The following is a 20,000-nucleotide window of genomic DNA, read 5'->3' on the forward strand; positions in this document are numbered from 1 at the left end:
CACGGGCTGAGCTTTTAGGGCACAAATAAACCGCGGCAACGACATTCAACAGGCGCTTGAGCACCTTTTCCAGGACGAGAAAGATTTGCGTCGGCTTATTTCTTCCTATCAATAAAGGAGAGGAAGAGATAGAGGAGAGACAGAACTATAACAAGATGCTGGATAGGATGTACTGTGCCTCATGACTCACTGTCCTGACAGGATGAGCACTGCAAAAGCCCCCAAAAAAAGTACAATAATCTTTTAAGTAATTACATATTTAAACTCTCACTTCTTTTGCTAAATAAGACAAAAAGACAGCCTTAGTAAAAGCATAAAATCTTAACGCTTGACTCACTTCAAGATTTGCCAATGGCATACAAAATTGCACAGCCAATAGCAATTTAACACAAGCTAATATTTTCTATTTGAGAGAGAAAAAGGTCTTAAGTCTCATTAATAGACTAAAATGCTTGTTAAGACAGCCATTTTTCCAGTGCAGAGGAGGCTGCCAGACCTGTGCAGTTCTCTGGGGTCCAGTGAGCTGCTGGTGGTGGAGCAGGGTTGAGAGGCTGACAGGATGAGAGCCCTGTTCTGGGAATGGGCGCACACATCCAGCAGCATCTCCCTCCAGCACGGTCGGCCCTCTGCCACTCTCACGGTGCAGCCTTCTCACATTCTCAACGGTCCACCAGCCCCCTACCTCTTCACCTACATGCAGAGGGACCTGATCTCTCCCCGAATTTAAGTGCTGGACCACCCCCCTACAGACCCTGTCCCTCAGTGTAGAGGGACCACCCCCCTACAGACCCTGTCCCTCAGTGTAGAGGGACCTGACCCCTACAGACCCTGTCCCTCAGTGTAGAGGGATCTGACCCCCCTACAGACCCTGTCCCTCAGTGTAGAGGGACCTGACCCCCCTACAGACCCTGTCCCTCAGTGCAGAGGGACCTGACCCCCCTACAGACCCTGTCCCTCAGTGTAGAGGGACCTGACCCCTACAGACCCTGTCCCTCAGTGTAGCGGCACTGAGAGCTTCGTCTCTAACTGGATTAGGGACGCAGCCGGGAGACGGCCGGTGCAGAGGGGGCGGCTAAGAGCGGGGGTCCCGGAGAAGCGGTAACGGACAGCAAACGGGCGCATTAAGGGCCGGCCCATGCGCATCCATTACGCCCATTACCTCGGGCTCCAGCCCCTGTAATCTAATGCCGGGAAATCCCATCACGTTCGCATTTAATTCCAGCAACACTGTGCAATGCAATATCCTAAATCTGATTACGGGAAAATACGGAAGTAGGGGGTGCCGGCGTACGGAAAAGGAGGCGGGCGGGTGGGGGGGGGTGTTGAGATGCAGGATGTAAAATTTTGAATGAAAAGTCGGAGGGGATAACGGCGCCCCAGAGCGGGTGTTAAGCGGTGACGGAGGCTGAGAGGCCGTCGAGGACAGGGGAGGGGGACGTCCATTACGCCGAGTCTTCGCCCGTCCGTCCGCACGTCACTTACAGCCGGCGTGGTGCGAGTCGGCGAGGAGGAGCGTCAATCATGGAAAACGACCTCGTCTGACAGAACACGAGCGTGCTACCTTCACTCTGAGATGAACACACACCAACACCGGGGACGTGTGCGCACAGCCACGAACATCATCACACACCGAGACACGCTGCACCACACACACATACACACACACACACACACAGACACACACATACACACTGCACCCACCCACATACACACACATAGACACACACACACTGCACCCACCCACCCACCCACCCACCCACACACACACACACACACACACGCTGCACTCACACACCCACACACACACACACAGACACACACACACAGACACACAGACACACATACACACAGACACACAGACACACACACAGACACACAGACACACACACAGACACACACCCACACACACACAGACACACACACACACACAGACACACACACACACAGACTCCATCAGGCACACACACAAGCACACACACCCACACACCCACACAGACACACAGACACACAGACACACACACCCACACACCCACACAGACACACACACACACACACACCCACACACACACACAGACTCCATCAGGCACACACACAAACACACACATACACACTGCACCCACCCACACACACACACATAGACACACATTGCGCACACACAGACACACACACACACACACACACACACACATACACACTGCACCCACCCACCCACACACACACACACACACACACACACACACACACGCTGCACTCACACACCCACACACACACACACACACTGCGCACACACAGACACACCCACACACACACTGCACCCACACGCCCACCCACACCCACACACACACACACACACACACACACACAAATATACAGCACGTGCACACACGCTCCATCATTTACTGTAATGCCTCCCTGGAAGCAGTAACCAGGCACTACTTATTGTTCCATTAATTTACAGTGAGGTCAACAAGATAAATGTCTGGTAGAGAGACTTTCAACAACTGCAATAATCTGTAACCATCTGAGAAGCAATGGGTTGTGCAAGCAATAAAGGGGTACCCTCCGCCCATCTGGTCCTGCAATATTAAAGCGCCAATTGCATTTTTTACTGAGGAAAGTACATTTACGCACTGAAATAAATACATTCTTAACCTTACAAAACAAAATGCAATACATGTTTGTTTGTGTGTGTGTGTATGTGTGTGAGACTGTGAAAATGTGTGGAGAAGAAAAATGGAGTGCTCCATTACGGATATATGAATTCACCCTTTCAAATAATATACTCAAAATGATAAATGAGCAATATTCTCCACTAATTCACTATATTACAATTACAGTACAATGCACTTACTGTACTCTTCACTTTTGTGGTTGTGTTTTGCACTTCCTTTGTGTGTGGGGTCATTCTTTTAAAGTCAGTGAATGAAAAGAGATGAAATGGAAAGTAAAATGAAAAAAGACAAAAGAGTAGAAATTGTACATTAAATTAATTAGAAGCTGTAGGTTTCGTTAAAGCCAGACCGACTGAAAGCACACGATTCCCCTTGTCAGAATGTCATTACATTCAAGTTTTAAACAAGGATACTGGTCAGGTTCTGCTCAATTGCCAAATAACATCGGCCACTGCATTTTGTATTTAGTAAAAGCACAGCGATGCACTGTATGTGAACTAAGCAGTAATGGACACATTTTATGTCAATAGTTTAAGCTTAAAAATGTAATGCAAGATTGCATCTTATGAATCAATAATATTTTGCAGCAACTCAAGGCAAGGCAAAATGACGTTCATAACCACGTGGAGACATCACGCATGGATACTACCCACTGTAATTTATTTAAAAAGGTGTTACGGGGGGGGGGGGGGGTCAAATCAAAGATTCTCAGTCTTTAATGGATTGGGAAGCCTTATGGAAGACCAGGGTAGTATCAAGGAATTGGGTTTGTAACTCAGGCCAGTTGGGATACTGCTGGATTATCCTTAATCAAGGTTCCTGACAACCTATCCTGTAAATATCCAGCCATATAGATATACACAGGGATGGTATGAACAAAAAACTGCGTTGCTCCAAATGTGGACTCCTGCTAAACGGCTAAATGCTACCGCAAGTGTACTATACTCTTCGGTAAGACACAGACCTAAAGGCACAAACCTATAGTTTCAGCACACAACTTGAAGATCTTGGATAAACTGTAGACTTCTCACCTAGCCTGCTCCAGGAGACGATTGGGCGTGGGTATCCAGTGGCTACACATTCCAAAATGGCGGTCTGGTGAACAGTGAGCGTGAGGTTTTCAGGACCCACTAGGATCATGGGCTCCTTGTAAACAGAGGGCTGAGAGCCTGGGGGTAGAAAGAGGGGGAGAGAGAGGATTGAGAGGATTAATTAATGCAGAAATGCAAAACTCATTTGCGAGAAGGCAGAAATACAGGATAGGATAGAGCAACCACCGATAAGCTAAACCCATAATCGAAGCTGAGAGATCTCATCTATTAATATCCAAATAATGTGACTACTAATAATCCATTTTAAGGTACAGAGAAATGGTACAGTTCAGGAGGGGGACAAAACAAACCCCAGAAAAAATGTCTGTCAGAAATGCACCATGTATGCTATGCCAGAGTACTTTCCCTGTCTATTACAAGGCTTACAGGTTGGCTCCATGCTCTGTTTTTAGATATCTAAAGTGGATATTGATAGATATTTATTGACTAAATAGATGAACTGGCTCATGGCACCCTACCGCTGAAAAAAAACAGCTTGAGCTAGGTTTTGAAACAACTGGTAGCTGGTTGACCAGTACAGACCAGCTCCCAGCTTGACACGGTTTAGCTGCTTTACCAGTTCAGACCAGCTCCCAGCTCAGACCAGCTTCATGACCAGCTTGGCCATGCTGGCTGACCATTTCAGGGTTGGATTTTACAGCCTGGTCGCTGGCTGACCTGAGACCTGAGACTGACTGACCTGAGACCTGAGACAGTGAGGCTGGCTGACCTGAGACAGTGAGGCTGACTGACCTGAGACACTGAGGCTGACTGACCTGAGACCTGAGACACTGAGGCTGACTGACCTGAGACTGGCTGACCTGAGACACTGAGGTTAGCTGACTTGAGACCTGAGACTGGCTGACCTGAGACACTGAGGCTGGAGGCTGGCTGACCTGAGACGGTGAGGCTGGCGGTTGGCTGACCTGAGACGGTGAGGCTGGCGATTGGCTGACCTGAGACGGTGAGGCTGGTGATTGGCTGACCTGAGACTGTGAGGCTGGCGATTGGCTGACCTGAGACGGTGAGGCTGGCGGTTGGCTGACCTGAGACGGTGAGGCTGGCGATTGGCTGACCTGAGACGGTGAGGCTGGCGGTTGGCTTACCTGAGACGGTGAGGCTGGCTTCGTCGCTGTGTTTGACGCCGGCGCTGTTGTGCGCCACGCAGCAGAACACGCCGCCGTCCTCCGAGCGCAGACCCGTGATCTGGAGAACCCCCGTGGGCAGGAGCGTGTACCTGAGGGGGGAGGAGGGGGGACGCTCACTCAAAGAGCCCCCGCTTTTCCACTGACAGCCTCCTCAAAATGCATTCTCATAACAGGGGGCGACATGGTTCAGGCAGTAAGAGCAGTTGTCTGGCCGTGGGAGGGTTGCCGGTTCGATCCCCCTCCCGGGCTGTGTTGAAGTGTCCCTGAGCAAGACACCAAACCCCTAAATACTCCTGACGAGCTGGTTGGTGCCTTGCATGGCAGCCAATCGCCGTTGGTGTGTGAGTGTGTGTATGAATGGGTGAATGAGAAGCATAAATTGTACAGCGCTTTGGATAAAGGCGCTATATAAACGCCAACCATTTACCATTTAACAGATAAACCCTGCATGCGAAGAAAACATCTGAGGGCGTGCAGTGCATTGTAGCAACAGTAACTATGGCCAGGAACTGTCCAATCAATGCTTTCTTTATTGGAAATGAATGCTGTCCAATGAGACTGCTGCACAGGTTCACGGGAGAATGTGCTCATGGCAGAGGTTATTTGGAAAAAAGAATGACGCGTAAAAGAGTGGATATTAGGCTGGATAAACAATAAAGTAATCATAAATGTGCAGATGTTTCACATTATTACATATAATCCCAATATAAAACTGAGAATTCAAGTGGATGATTATCCCTGTATAAAAGTCAAAATGTTGGTTGGATTGCCTAGAATTTTTGTATAGGTGTGAAGATCTGGTCGGATCATATGTAATCTCAATGTCATTTCCATATAAAGGTGTTAAAATTGGGTTGGATTAGATTTGGTTTGGGCTTGGTTGTACACAATCCCAGTATAAATCGTATATAAAGATCGTGCCGGATTATACAACCGCTGCATAAAAGTGTTAAAATTGGCTGGATTACATATAATTCCTAGTGTGAACACTCATCTGGATTACAGTCACTACCTCTCGTCCGTGGTGTCTACGGGGCGGCCGTCTTTCTCCCAGCTGATGACGGGCTCCGGCAGGCCGTGGATCTGGCACTGGAAGCGGCACACCCCGGCCTCCTCCGCCCGCACCGGCTGGGGCTGCACGTGAAACTCTGCCATCGCTGCGGAAACGCACCGGAGAGAGAGAGAGAGAGAGAGAGAGAGGGAGCGTGTCAGCATCGCATCCTGACTCGCCCCGTTCTGAATGTCCTTTACCTCTTATGGGCGGATGTGACCTGCGCATTACATCTCCCTTAACAGACGGATGTGACCTGCACATTACATCTCCCTTAACAGACGGATGTGACCTGCACATTACATCTCCCTTAACAGACGGATGTGACCTGCGTGTTACATCTCCCTTAACAGACGGATGTGACCTGCACATTACATCTCCCTTAACAGACGGATGTGACCTGCGTGTTACATCTCCCTTAACAGACGGATGTGACCTTCACATTACATCTCCCTTAACAGACGGATGTGACCTGCGCGTTACATCTCCCTTAACAGACGGATGTGACCTGCGCGTTACATCTCCCTTAACAGACGGATGTGACCTGCGTGTTACATCTCCCTTAACAGACGGATGTGACCTGCGCGTTACATCTCCCTTAACAGATGGATGTGAGTAGCGTGTTACATCTCGTAAGAAATAATCATTAATAACACACAAAAAAAGAGAAACAAAAAAACAACAAAAAAATAAAAGTTGAATTGATATGTAACTCTCCATTACATAGCACACAACCCTTTTACAACCGCAGGCTGGAAGTCAATTAGAGAGAGACAGAGAGAAGTAGCTCATGGAGAGGTGTCCAAAGGAATCAAAGAATGTCAACACATAACTGAATGTCTATTATTATGTGATTGCAGCTTCTACCACTGTTGTTGTTGTTACTGTCATTATCACTGTTCAACTTTCTGAATATTGCAACAGTAATGATCCCGGTGGTGGGTGTTCAGAGAAACAGACCTATCCCTGGTGTGAAACTAAATTAATAAAAAAATAGCATTCTCTGATCTCTTTCAAAAAAAAGAGAGAAAAACTATTTATTTGTGAAATAAAGACACCTTGTTTGGACAACCTGAGGGAGAGAATAAAATGTAACAACGAGTAACAAGTGTAAACACAATCACTGGGAACTGCTATGTGATTAAACAATTATCAGCATGTCAGAGATGTCGGTGGCAGGAAGCCTAGCTTCTCCTCACTGCCGCCATAGTAGAGGTGGGAGTTTGCATGCCAAGCTGCTTGAGTTGATATGTGCCCCCGAGCTTTTTTTTTTTTTGGGGGGGGGGGGGGTTGAACACACTCCCCCATTCCATGGAAGACAGAAAAAAACAGCTCAAGCTAGATTTTCATTCAGATTAGCAGCACTAGCTGGTTGACCGTTGACCAGCTCGTACCCAGCTCGACCAGCTTGTTTTATCCAGCCCAGTGTTCAAGCTGGCAAAGCTGGATCTTACAGCGTGGAGAGCCTACATCCACAGCCAGACTAAAGACTGACGGAGAATCGCACACCATGGTGCGTAATGATGGGTGGTGTACAAATGAGAAGGGGTGATGTGGGTGGAGAGGGGGAGGAGTAGGGGTAGGGGGGTGAGTATTGTATCCCCCTCCCGGATATGTCATAATTCAAGTAATAGGTTAGTGCCTAAATGATAGAATGAGCTGGGGCCAATTAGCTCAGATTGTTCTCCGTGATTAAGCAGCAGAGGAGGGATGTGGCCAGGTGGCAGAGGTTCACCCTGACGTTCATACTATAGCCCGCCATCATGGCTGCCGCAAGTCTCTCTCCACCGTCTTCTCCTCTCCTCTCCACCCTCCTCTCCTCTCCTCTCCATCCTCCTCTCCTCCTCTCCACCCTCCTCTCCTCCTTCCCTCCTCTCCACCCTCCTCTCCTCCCCTCCGAGGGCCGGAGAAATCCGCTGCACCGTTTCTGTGCCGTTTGTACCTCCTTTCAACTACGCAGGCCATCAAAAGCGTCCATCTTGTGTACCCAGCTTCAAAGGACCCCATAAAGACTCATTTTCCACTAATGTCAGTTTGGATTACACACATTGTGACCAATGTAAAAATCACGAGCAGTGCACGGCAGCGAAAGCAAAAACGGTTCCTGGAAAATATTCTGTTGCTCTGACTACAAACGCGTGAAATTAAATTCAGAACCACTCTTAAACAGACCGACTGAAAACAGTTTGACCAGTTAAGGCGAAGCAATTTTCTGAGGGAAACGCAAAAAAGAGGGACACACACAAACACATAATCGCACCTCTTTCAGCGGGATAACGTGTATCTGTTCTCACAGAAATAAAAGCAGTCAGTGACTCGTGAACCAAGGGGGGCCTTCCAACACAAACGCAACTAGTGTGAGGCCAGACTCTTTCTGAGCTCTCCCACCATCTTCAAGACAAGTGCACTTATTTAAATGTCAACCGTAATTAACTTGGACCAAGCAGGACTTGTGAACAGTCTTAGCATAACAAAAAGGCGTAAAAACCTCCTTCTTGTCACAGCCTCTTTTCTCTCCCCTGTCTGACACATTTACTTAAGCGGAGCTTGAGCTACAGTTATGCAAAAAAGTTGTTTTAAACAGCAGAAAGACAAAAACCGCTTCTGGGGCCGGTATATTCACCAGATTTCTCCGGCGGAGCAATGTTTATCCGCTCGAAAGTCAGAACAGGGAACGGCAAACTCACGTTCAAGCGTTTGTGTCTAATGCAGACGGCAAGTAACCGACTGACAACAAAATGTCCGCTGACATTCTAGTTCAGTGTTTACCAACGTTGTTCATTTAAATTCAAACTTCAGCTGACAAAACACAATTACTCATTTTGACTGCTGCACAAATTTTATTTATGGAATATGTAAACGTTATGTGATAGAAGGGGAAGGAAAACTTCATATCCACTGACACGCTGATGAAACTGCATGACAAAGTATTATATTGAGATATAAATATACTCTCACTGAGTACTTTATTAGGAACATTTTTACTTTGTTACACCTACTTATTCATGTGATTATCTAATCAGCCAATTGTGGCGGCAGTGCAATGTATACAATCACGTAGATAAAGGTCAGGAGCTCCAGTTAATGTTGACGTCACAGGAGAATGGCCAGACTGGTCAAAGCTGACAGGAAGGTGACAGACTGGTCAAAGCTAATAATAATAGGTAATAGCACACATTACAACAGTGGTATGCAGAAGAGCATCTCTGAACACAAAACCGCATCATAACTTTAAGTGGACAAGCTACAGCAGTAGAAGTAAAAAAAAAAAGTAGAATAAATAGCAAATAAAGTGCTCGGTGAGAGTACATAACGATCGGAGCGTGTACAGGTGAGCTGTCAGCGGAGACGTGTCCCCTCGCCCGTATTCATCAGCGGCGACAATTATGATAAACCGCGAGCCCCGTCCCAATTAGCCTGCTCCTGCAATTAGCCACGGTTCCTCCCACAGTCCCAGGGAGCTCGCCCCTTTGTGCCCAGGTGACGGAGAACGCGGAGGGCGCGGGGAAGGATAAGGGCAGAGGACGGAGCACCTGTCTGCCCCCTTCCTTTCCGTTCCCTCCTTTCATCATCCTCCTGCGACGCTCTCTCGTTCACGCCTCCCGGCGCAGCCGGTCCGTAAATCCATGAGCAGGGAATGTGAATGTGGACTGCAGCCGCATGCCAAATGTGTACCCCAGCTTTAATCAAAGTATGCACACAAGTGCGCGTACACACACACATGAACGCACGCATCCGTGAACATACACACACAGACGTGCATACATACACGTACCCACACACACAGACCCATGCACGCACACACAGACACACATACAATCACAAGCACGCACAGAGACACACACATTCACAAGCATGCACGCACACACGTACACACACACACACACGCACACACACACACACACACACACACACACTCACAAGCACACACACACACACACACACACACGCACACACACACACACACGCACACACACACACACACTGCAGGTTGATCACAGGAAGGTTAATGTGCCAGCAGCAGCGGTCTTTCGCCCTGCCGGTCCCAGCAGACCTGGTTTTATGTCCGTTTTTATTATTCCGCACAGAGCGTCACTCCGCCAAGTGTTGGGAAACACTCACACATTATTATAAACTGCCTGTTCCCAGTCCGGCCCTGCAGTGTAAATTAAGCTTATCTAATTATGTGGTATAGGGGGGTGGGGGAGCGGACCGCGAAGCCTCCGCTTGTGAGCACAGAACGAGCGCTGCCTGCACTCCACTGCTTCTCAATGTGACAATAAGCCAACGGGAGCGGGGAGAAACTGAGGAAAGTTCTGGCAGCCTCACCCCCCACCCCCACCGTCCTAAGCGAATGGTACATTCCAAACCAGGTAATGCCTTCTCACCGGCCACAGGGTTGTCCGTTTCCATAAACGGCAAAGTGGGTCAAAGTCTTCATTTAATCGGATACGAGGATCTGCTTTTCTAGGTTTCCCGGAGCGTCCTGGGGGGGGGGGGTCTTTATTCGCGGGGAAACGACGTCGGCAGCACAACGGAACGGCGCACAAATTGATGAATGTCGAACACTCTCGAGCGTATCACCTCAGAACAGCTTACAGAGGCGTACGGGGGTGGAGGCCGCCGCCGATTTAGCCCAACACCTCGCTAAAAGTGGCGATATACAAACGATATACGAACGTGCCGCGACGCGTCTTCGCAGACAGCTCAAGGGCTCCAGTAACGCAGGTGATCTATTTCTCCCGCACAGATGAGGGCCATGGAGATGACGGAGGCGATGTTGGCCCGGGCCGAGACAGGCCGTTCCTCAGAGCCGACGGTAGCGCAGCGAGGTGAATTAGCCACGCGTGTCTCCAGAGTTATTATTTCTAACCCCCCTCCCCCCCGCCCTTTGGGTGTAGTCGTGTCTGTGAGATCATTCTGCACGCATCGCGGGGGGAGAAAAGCGTTCGTCTCATAGTAAGCGTGCATAATGGAAACGGTGGCTATAAATAATGCATGATGCTATTTCAGCGTGAAAGAGTCACCCTTCGGCAAGCTTTAAATAGGTCCGGCAGAATACCTTTTTTTCACCAACGCGACCCCAAAGGTGGCTTCTTCTTCTTTTCTTTTTTTTAATGCGGAAGCAGATGTTTTATTCCTCCGGGGCGGAGATAAATCGAGCGTCGACCGCACCTGATGCTCCCCACGTCAGCGCTTCTCCCCGGTGGTGCGACACACAGCTCTCCGGCCATTCGTCCTCCGGAGGACGGGAGCCATCGGAAGAGGCGCACGGGCGAGCGCGTCACTCGTCTGGAGACCGTTCTCCAACCGCTCCGCTCTGAGGGCCACGAGCCCCGCCGCGCCCATAACCACACACCAGCACCACAAACCAGAGAGAGAGAGAGAGAGGGAGAGAGGGAGAGAGGGAGAGAGAGAGAGAGAGAGGGGGAGAGGGAGAGAGAAAGAGAGAGAGACCCCGCTGAAAAAAACTGCTCAAGTTCGGTTTTGAAACAGCTGGTAGCTGATTGACCAGTTCAGACCAGCTCCCAGCTTGATATGGTTTGACCAGCTCAAGCTATGTTTTAAAACAGCTGGTTGCTGATTGACTTGAAAACTGAGCTGGTCAAGCTGGCATAACCTGATCTTACAGCAGGGGAGAGAGAGATAGAGAGCGATAGGGAGAGAGGGAGAGAGGGAAAGAGAGAGAGAGAGAGAGAGAGAGACAGAGTAACTACCTTCCATCAGAGATGCCAGCAGCGATTGAAACGTGCGACCATTTCCTCTGAAAAGGGCACTGCTGTTGGCATAATGAAAGTCTTTTACGTTGCAACGGATGGAAATTCCCAAAGATCCACTGGTATGAATGAGCACATTGAGCCTCCCTCCAGTCCCGTGGCCCAAGCCCACGCTTCCCCTGCATAGCTGCTCGTAATTGCCTGCGGAGGTTAAGGCTCAAGTGGTATTTTTTTCTTTCTTCATGTGACAAAGTAGCTCCTTAATGTTTGATATTTTTAACGCCACTGCATTATGCAACAGCACAGCAGTAGTAACTGGCAAGTTTCGTGTCAGGGGGTGCACTTACTGTTTTTAAACAGCGTGGAAACAGCTACCTCATCGGCACCCTTGACACAGGCCTTTCTTTTAGGGGCGGTTTGGTTGTTAGGGGTGGGTTGCCTCATGTTTCAGAGATGGTATTACTAAGAAAAACGGGGACCAGCCAATGCAACTCTTGTTCAGAGTATCAGGTCCCATTCTTAGGGGACTGGGCTAATTAGCACGTTGTGGTGAATATGAATTTTAGGCGGATGTGGTGGGAGCTGAGGCCCACCTTTATGGCTTATATTGAAAACAAGAATCCCGGCCGTTGGCTGGTACACACTTGACCGGGGGGGGGGGGGGGGGAAGAGAACGCAGTCGACGTTGTTAACGAGCGGGCACAATAGCGCTTTTGGATGAAGTGGACATGGAGAGGGTTTTTTCGCGAGAAGACACTCCAAGTGGTCTTCCTGTTGTAGTGGAACTGGGCGCTCCCTTCCATGCCCCCTCTCCAATCCAACCCAGAACAAAGAGGCTGGTGTCTCTCTGTGTTCTGTTACACCACCCCAGGCCCGGGCAAGAGGAGGGGGGGGGGGGCAATCCTCTCCTCTCCTCTCTTTCGCATACATTTCAGCATGCCATCTTAATTGCAAAGAGGCCCTTTCAGAAACAACAGATGCTGGAAATTAAGAGATTATTTAAATGAGTGAAGGAAGAAGGGCACGAGAGGGGCAGAGGGGGGGGGGAAGGGCGAGGGAGTGAGAGAGAGAGAGGGAGGGAGGGAGGGAGAAGGGCACAGGAGGGGCAGAGAGGGGGAAGGGGGAAAGAGCGAGGGAGTGAGAGAGAGAGCGAGAGAGAGGGAGGGAGGGAGGGAGAAGTAGCGGGAGGTTGCATAGCGTTTGAAATTAATTAACAGGGCTTTTCTGTTTTGTTTTTGGTTTTTTTTTTATATTGTGGCTGCAGTCGAAATTTTATCCCATTCAAGAGGAAGCCTTGACGAGTATGTTGGAAAAAGGAGGCTTCACGTAAGAGACAAACCTGAACAATGTACGAGAACGAGAGATAGAAAGAAAGAGAGAGCGAGAGAGGCTTTTGTTTGTTTTAATGATTGGCTTCCAAAGAGCTCGGTGCTCATTAAAGCACTTCAAAAAGCAGTGTTCATAATTAGAAAACGGCATACGAATCGTGGAAAACCGACATCCGACAGTGCCAGTTTCCCCCTTCTGATGTCCCACCTCTTCGGGCAACTGGATCCCCAGAGCCCTCCCTGGGCTCCCAGACATCCAGAGCAGATCAAGCGCTCAGAAACAAGATGGCCGCATTTCACTCAATTAAAACCAAGCTTGTTTTTCGCCCCGCAACCGTATCCCCCGGGGGGGACTGAAACGCCCCACCGTTCCGCCTCCAGAGCGGACATCTTGTTGGCGTTCCTTGGTTCGGGGTTCATTCCCAGGTTCTTTAATAACATGGGCACCAAGGTAAAAGCCGGCTTGCAGACGATTTCCTGTGATGATCACACAGGGACGGATGGAAGCCTCAAAGCGAGTCTTGGCCAACTCAAATTAAGTTTCAAGAAAAAATAAAAAGCTGGCTGGCTTTGTACTTGCAGTAATTGTGTCTTGGACTCGATCTACATAAGATCAAACGCATTCAAACAACTGGGACTCGATGGAGATGAAAGCATCCCTGGTTGCACCTCCTCCATGATTCACCAACACGGTCTGCTGAGCCGTATGACAGAGATACACTTTCTGTAGCTTCAGCGCAAACAAAGTGGGCTCCACACTGCTGAGCAACGTCTGTAAAGGCCTTCAGCTGATGCCCTTATCCAGAGCATCTATTATTTACACACAATGCACTCAGTGACGACTTCATTAGGTGTTTACCCTGCTGAAAAACACAGCTCAAGCAAGGTTTTGAAAGAGCTGGTAGCTCGTTGACCAGTTCAGCCCAGTTCCCAGCTCAACATGGTTTAGCTAGTTGACCAGTTCAGCCCAGCTCCCGACTTGACATGGTTTGACCAGCTGGCTGTTTTGCAGGCTGACCAGTTACCAGCTCAGACAAGCTACCAGTAGTAGCTGGTTGACCAGCTCATACTCAAGATAGACCAGCTTATGACCAGCTAGACCAACAGTTGTCAAACTAGTCAAACTGGGAAAGCTGGAATGTGCAGCAGAGCATATTTTCGCCATCATGCGCTCGGTTTTTGAAAAGTTACGGGCCTTCAAGACACCGGAAACCCTTTTTTTCTCAGTTCCACTGTCAATTTGGAATCCTCCACTTGATCCCTACTTAACCTTCCTCCACCCCCTGTGTCAACCGTTCAAACTCCCGCAAAAAGACCCCCTCATTTACTCTGCAGTCGCCCCCTGGACGTGCCGGCGTTCTGGCTCAGACGAGCCAACGTCGTCCTGGGTTGGTTATTCCCGACGGCTCTACGGGGCTGTGAAGAGCTAATGGCCTCTTTCCTCGCGTAAGAGTAAGAGTATGACTAGAGAGAAGGGAGGTAGAAGGAGAGGGACATGGTAAAGGGAGATATAGGGAGAGAACAGGAGGAAGTCACTGTGTGAGAATACAAGTGAGTAAAAGGACAGATAGAGGGAGGGAGAGAGTAAGGGCAGTAGGGGGAAAGGTGAGAACTAGCAGAGAGTGTGAAAGAGGCAGATGTTGAGGGATTGAGAGGAGGACGGCTTTGGAAGCACCAACATATGCGTTTGATGTTCATTGCGCACAACCAGCCTTCATTCAGCGAGAAATAAATCACAAGCACCGTTATCTTTAAAAATTTAAAGGTTAAAGCATTTTTAAGACTCCAGGGGGTCATAACTCACACCCTTCCTTTGTGGTTGCCCGTCACATAAATGTAATAAATACAATGAATCTCTAAACCTGAAGCACAATATTACATTTGAGCAGAATCTGGAGTTAGCAGAACACATACTGCTATGTCTGCTGTTTCCTCTATTGTGATGTCTGTGTCTGTGTGTGTGTTTGTGAGCGTGTGTGCGGGTTTATGCGTGTGTACATATGGATGTGTGTGTACATGTGTATGTACATGCGTATCCATATCCATGCAGCGTGTGAATTAGTGTGCTTTACGTGTGTGTATATCCACGCAGCGTGTGAATGTGTGTGTATGTCCACGCAGTGTGCTTTATGTGTGTGCTTTATGTGTGTGTATATCCACGCAGCGTGTGAATGTGTGTGTATATCCACTCAGCGTGTGAATGTGTGTGTTTTACGTGTGTGTATATCCACGCAGCGTGTGAATGTGTGTGTTTTACGTGCAGTGTGTGAATGTGTGTGCTTTACGTGTAGCGTGTGAATGTGTGTGTTTTACGTGCAGCGTGTGAATGTGTGTGTTTTACGTGCAGCGTGTGAATGTGTGTGTTTTACGTGCAGCGTGTGAATGTGTGTGTTTTAAGTGCAGCATGTGAATGTGTGTGTTTTACGTGCAGCGTGTGAATGTGTGTTTTACGTGCAGCATGTGAATGTGTGCGTTTTACGTGCAGCGTGTGAATGTGTGTGTTGTACGTGCAGCGTGTGAATGTGTGTGTTTTACGTGCAGCGTGTGAATGTGTGTTTTACGTGTAGCGTGTGAATGTGTGTGTTTTAAGTGCAGCATGTGAATGTGTGTGTTTTACGTGCAGCGTGTGAATGTGTGTTTTACGTGCAGCATGTGAATGTGTGCGTTTTACGTGCAGCGTGTGAATGTGTGTGTTGTACGTGCAGCGTGTGAATGTGTGTGTTTTACGTGCAGCGTGTGAATGTGTGTTTTACGTGTAGCGTGTGAATGTGTGTGTTTTACGTGCAGCGTGTCAATGTGTGTGTTTTACGTGAGCACACACGAGTTCCTGCAGCTCTCTTCCACAACAAAGCCAGCCACAAACGTCCATCCCCCCTCGCACCTTCAAAGCCATCTCTACTTAATTATTATCATTATTATTGTAATTTTTCCCTCTCATCCCTCCCGTCTCTGCTCCCACTATCTACCTTCCAGAAAGGCTGTCATTTATTCAGGGGGGCCTCGCGTTGGCACAGCTAATGTCCCCGAAAATAGATTTCCCAATCCTTTCATTCTATCTTGTCTTCCAAATGGAAAATAATTTCGGGAGCTGATTGTTGGTGGAGCGAAAGTACGGATGGCCATTATCCAGATGCCCAGGGCCACGCGTCTAATTATACCGCCAATAGAATGTGATACAACCAGCCATTTCAAATTCAACCGACGGGCAACGCGCCTCTCTCTCGTCTGCAGGTGAGGCGGTCGGTCATTCACCTTGTTCTGAGCACCAGCACGATTCCCCCAATAAAGGGGAGCCATTTATCTCCCGTTCTTCTGCGGGAGTCTGAAAAATGCGAAAACGTTAAAAGGGGACATCTGTGGGGGTGGCATTCCATTTAAATTCAAATGTAAACGCTGTTACCTTTTTCTTCCTCTTTTCATTTTCCCCCCACCCTCCCACCCCGGTTTGTCACAGCGAGAAATTAAAAGGCGTGTACTCTGCGTGCAATAAAAACCGTCTTCTGTTTTGAATAACAAAGTGGATGGACAGTTGGCGTGGCAGATCTCCCCCGGGACGGAGGCCCACATTACTTCCAGTCCATTAGGGCACGACTGTGGAAATCCATTCGCGGGGCGAGAGCGCCGTCGAAAACTCTTTAATCGTGAGATGTTATTTGACTGACGCTTTTATCCAAAGCGACTCACAGTTGACTAGACTAAGCAGGGGACAATCCCCCCTGGAGCAGTGTGGAGTTAAGGGCCTTGCTCAAGGGCCCAACAGCAGCAGATTGAACCAGCGACCTTGCAGATGCCAGTCACATACATTAACCCTCCTTTGTATTCAAAGTTGGCGCAGGACTTAACATAGCAGTATGTCTTTTGCATCTTTACCATTTAATCCCAACAAATGATAAAATTTGAAAAATCATACAGTATCAATATGAAACAAGGTAAACCTTTTTTTTTAAAGAGATGTGAAACACTAAATGTGGTCAAACTGACCCCAAACATAATAGGAGGGTTAACCACTATGCTACAGACTGCCCTATATTTATCTATCGCGTAGCAAAAGTTATTCATCCGCCGTGCACCGCCTGATGCTCTATGTCAAAGACCGTGGAAATGACAGAGCCCTCGAGCAAACCTCTCTAACGGAAACCGAACGGTCAAACATGAGGAAATACTGACCGAGAGACCGGAGAGAGGCGCTCGCCTTGACCCGGGGGCTGGTGGGGGGGAACTTGAACGTGGCTTTGAGACGGGTCAGGAGAGAGAGAGGGAGAGAGAGAGGGAGAGAGGGAGAGAGAGAGGGAGGTACAGAGAGAGAGAGAGAGACAGAGAGAGAGGGAGAGGGAGAGAGTGTGGCCGAGTGACGGACAGCCTCACATCTGGTGGCCCCGGTGACCCCCCCACCCCTCTCTCTCTCTGAATAGGGGCGGGGCGGGTTGCGGTACGCTCCGCTGAGCTCTGGGGAGAGACGGCCGTTGGGAGAGACCGGGACGCGGGGCGTAAATCACACGCTGCGCCGCCCGCGCACAAAAGACGCCGCTCAGAGCACGGGGGCCCCGAGTCCCCCCGAGTCCCCCGGGGGACCCCCAGAGAGACAGCGGGGTCACAGTGGGAAGAGCGCCATGTGTCACTGTCGTCCTCCAGGAGGAGAGGAGGGGAGAGGAGGGGAGGAGAGGGGAGAGGAGGGGAGGAGAGGGGAGAGGAGGGGAGGAGAGGGGAGAGGAGGATTTTTTTGTCTCCAATGAGCATGAAGACGCGATATACGCCACGTCACATTCATCCTGTCGACCATCTGCCCGCTCCTGATTGGCCCTGATTGGCTCCTGATTGGCCCGTCTCCGCTCTGGGCCAATCAGAAGCCAGCGCTGCCGCGGTCAATGAGTAAATGTAACCCCGAAATGCCGCGGTTGGCAACCCAGGGAGACTGGAGACTGTGGACCAGCAGAAGTGACCACGGAGATGTTCGGTGATGGATTAGCCCGCATCGCATCGGGGAAAAAACACTGGTTCTGGTTTGGATTTCAGAGGCCCAGCCCTCTCTATGTCACAGCCAGTGATGTCATCTGTCCTGTGCTGATCAATCCTCTATCCATACAGCGCCTTTCTTAGGAGGTATCCCCAATGCAAAAAATTTTGTTTTACGAAGTGAAACCCACCACAGCGCCACCTGCTGCCCCTACCCACCCAGCACATCCCCACCCTGCCCCACCCACCTCTGGACCCCCCACCACAGTGCCACCTGCTGCCCCTACCCACCCAGCACACCCCCACCCTGACCCATCCGCCCGGCCCACCCAGCGCACCCCCACCTCTCCCAGACCCTCAAGGCAGCAGCATCTGGAACAGCTGTCAGCGAACGAGAGGCGAGCTGGCTGTTTTCACGGGCATCCGTTGGCGAAGCCGCCGCTGTAAGTGTGCGTTGATTCCAGACCATTAACTACTTCTAATTGCTTTATTAATTATTTTATTTACTTACAATGTACCCCGTCTTCCGGTCCTCTTAATTGGCTCAATTGCACCAGGCAAGGTCAAATCGAGCACAGAAAAGTATTCGAATCCAAAACAATTACCTGTGTAGTGCCCTACTAAACCACCCTGTTAATAGTAGTAAATTAAAAAAATTACTAAGTGAGAAATAGAATGGAAACCTTTGTTAAGGTTAGAGAGAAAACCTACAGGACGGTGGATGCCATGTTTGCTCTGTGTGTGTGTTATATGTAATAACTGCACTTGAAGGTTGCGCAAGGCCCTAAAGCCAACATTGCTCCAGGCAGGATTCACTTTGGATTAAAGCGTCAGCTAAATAACTGTAATCTAATGGTATAAGATTAGAGTGGATCTGATTGGTAGGCAAGCTCAAAGGTATTCCGCTGGCCTTGCCAACTACACTCCTCTGCTCAGACCCCCCTGTCGAGATCTGGCTTCCTGCTCCGCCCGGCGAGTTTGGCACCCGCCTTCCACCCGCTGATCTGGCGACCGCACGCAATCTGCCCGGCGGCAGGGCTCGACGGCGCCCCCTACGTCATGCCGGCAGACGGGCACCCTGAACCTGAACTGGGGAACACTTCTTTTATGCACCTTCTTAATGGGATGAGCTACAGCAGGGGGGTCAAACCCCGGGCCCAGAGGGCAGCAGTGTATTCTGGTTTTTCGGTGCGTTTCAGCACGAGTGATGAATTTAAGTCTTTCATTGGCTAAAGAGTCCACACACCTTGTTAACTGCCTGCTGACTGAAAGGAAAGCAGAAATACCTGCAGACGCTGTGGCCCTCCATTCCTGCGCTACAGGTTACCCTCAATTTGGACACATTGATTAGCATTCAGGGTTTCAGGGTTTCTTTTACAGTAAATTATGTTTTTCAGGAAAATTCAGGACTTGAATTCTATAATATACTTGCTTTTTTTCCTGTACGTTTGTATCTTATTTTCTCTCTTTGTGTATGTATAGTTGTGCATTCTTTGTATTGCTGTATTTGTTGGGCGCCATTGTAAAGGAGGGCTTTGTTCTCAGTTGGCCTCTCACTGTTTATATAGAGGTTACTATCTAACCGTCAGGCATGCGGAGAACCTGGCCTTGCTAGTCGCTTTACACTAAACACCTCGCCAAACACTGTAAACAATCAGCGTCCTCACACAACAGGGACAGATTATTATATTATTAACACCCCTCATAAACACAAGGACGAGAATACACGTTTTCGCCCAATGTGAACACAGGCCCTGTATCCAGAAGCCAAAGGTAGAGGTGGTGCTGCATTGAGAAGCGCCAGTGTGTGTGTGTGTGTGTGTGTGTGTGTGTGCCTGTGAGTCTGTGCGTGTGTATGTGTGTGTGTGTGTGTGTGCCTGTGAGTCTGTGCGTGTGTATGTGTGTGTGTGTGTGTGTGTGTGTGTGTGTGCCTGTGAGTCTGTGCGTGTGTATGTGTGTGTGTGTGTGTGTGTGTGTGTGTGCCTGTGAGTCTGTGCGTGTGTATATGTGTGTGTGTATGTGTGTGTGTGTGTGTGTGTG

The 20,000-nt window shown here is 49.3% G+C and overlaps 1 protein-coding gene across 1 annotated transcript in view; it reads right to left on the reverse strand.

Moving 5' to 3' along the window:
* igdcc3 (immunoglobulin superfamily, DCC subclass, member 3) overlaps positions 1–20,000 on the reverse strand; it is an 84,413-nt gene that overhangs the window by 27,952 nt on the left and 36,461 nt on the right. The window contains exons 3-5 of the mRNA XM_061246970.1: positions 5,924–6,068; positions 4,870–5,000; positions 3,704–3,841 (exon numbers count right to left, since the gene is read on the reverse strand). Coding sequence (XP_061102954.1) covers positions 3,704–3,841; positions 4,870–5,000; positions 5,924–6,068 — 414 coding nt within the window. The remainder of the gene's footprint in view (positions 1–3,703; positions 3,842–4,869; positions 5,001–5,923; positions 6,069–20,000) is intronic.

Source organism: Conger conger, chromosome 6 (assembly GCF_963514075.1).
Source record: "Conger conger chromosome 6, fConCon1.1, whole genome shotgun sequence".
NCBI classification, from domain to species: Eukaryota; Metazoa; Chordata; class Actinopteri; order Anguilliformes; family Congridae; genus Conger; species Conger conger.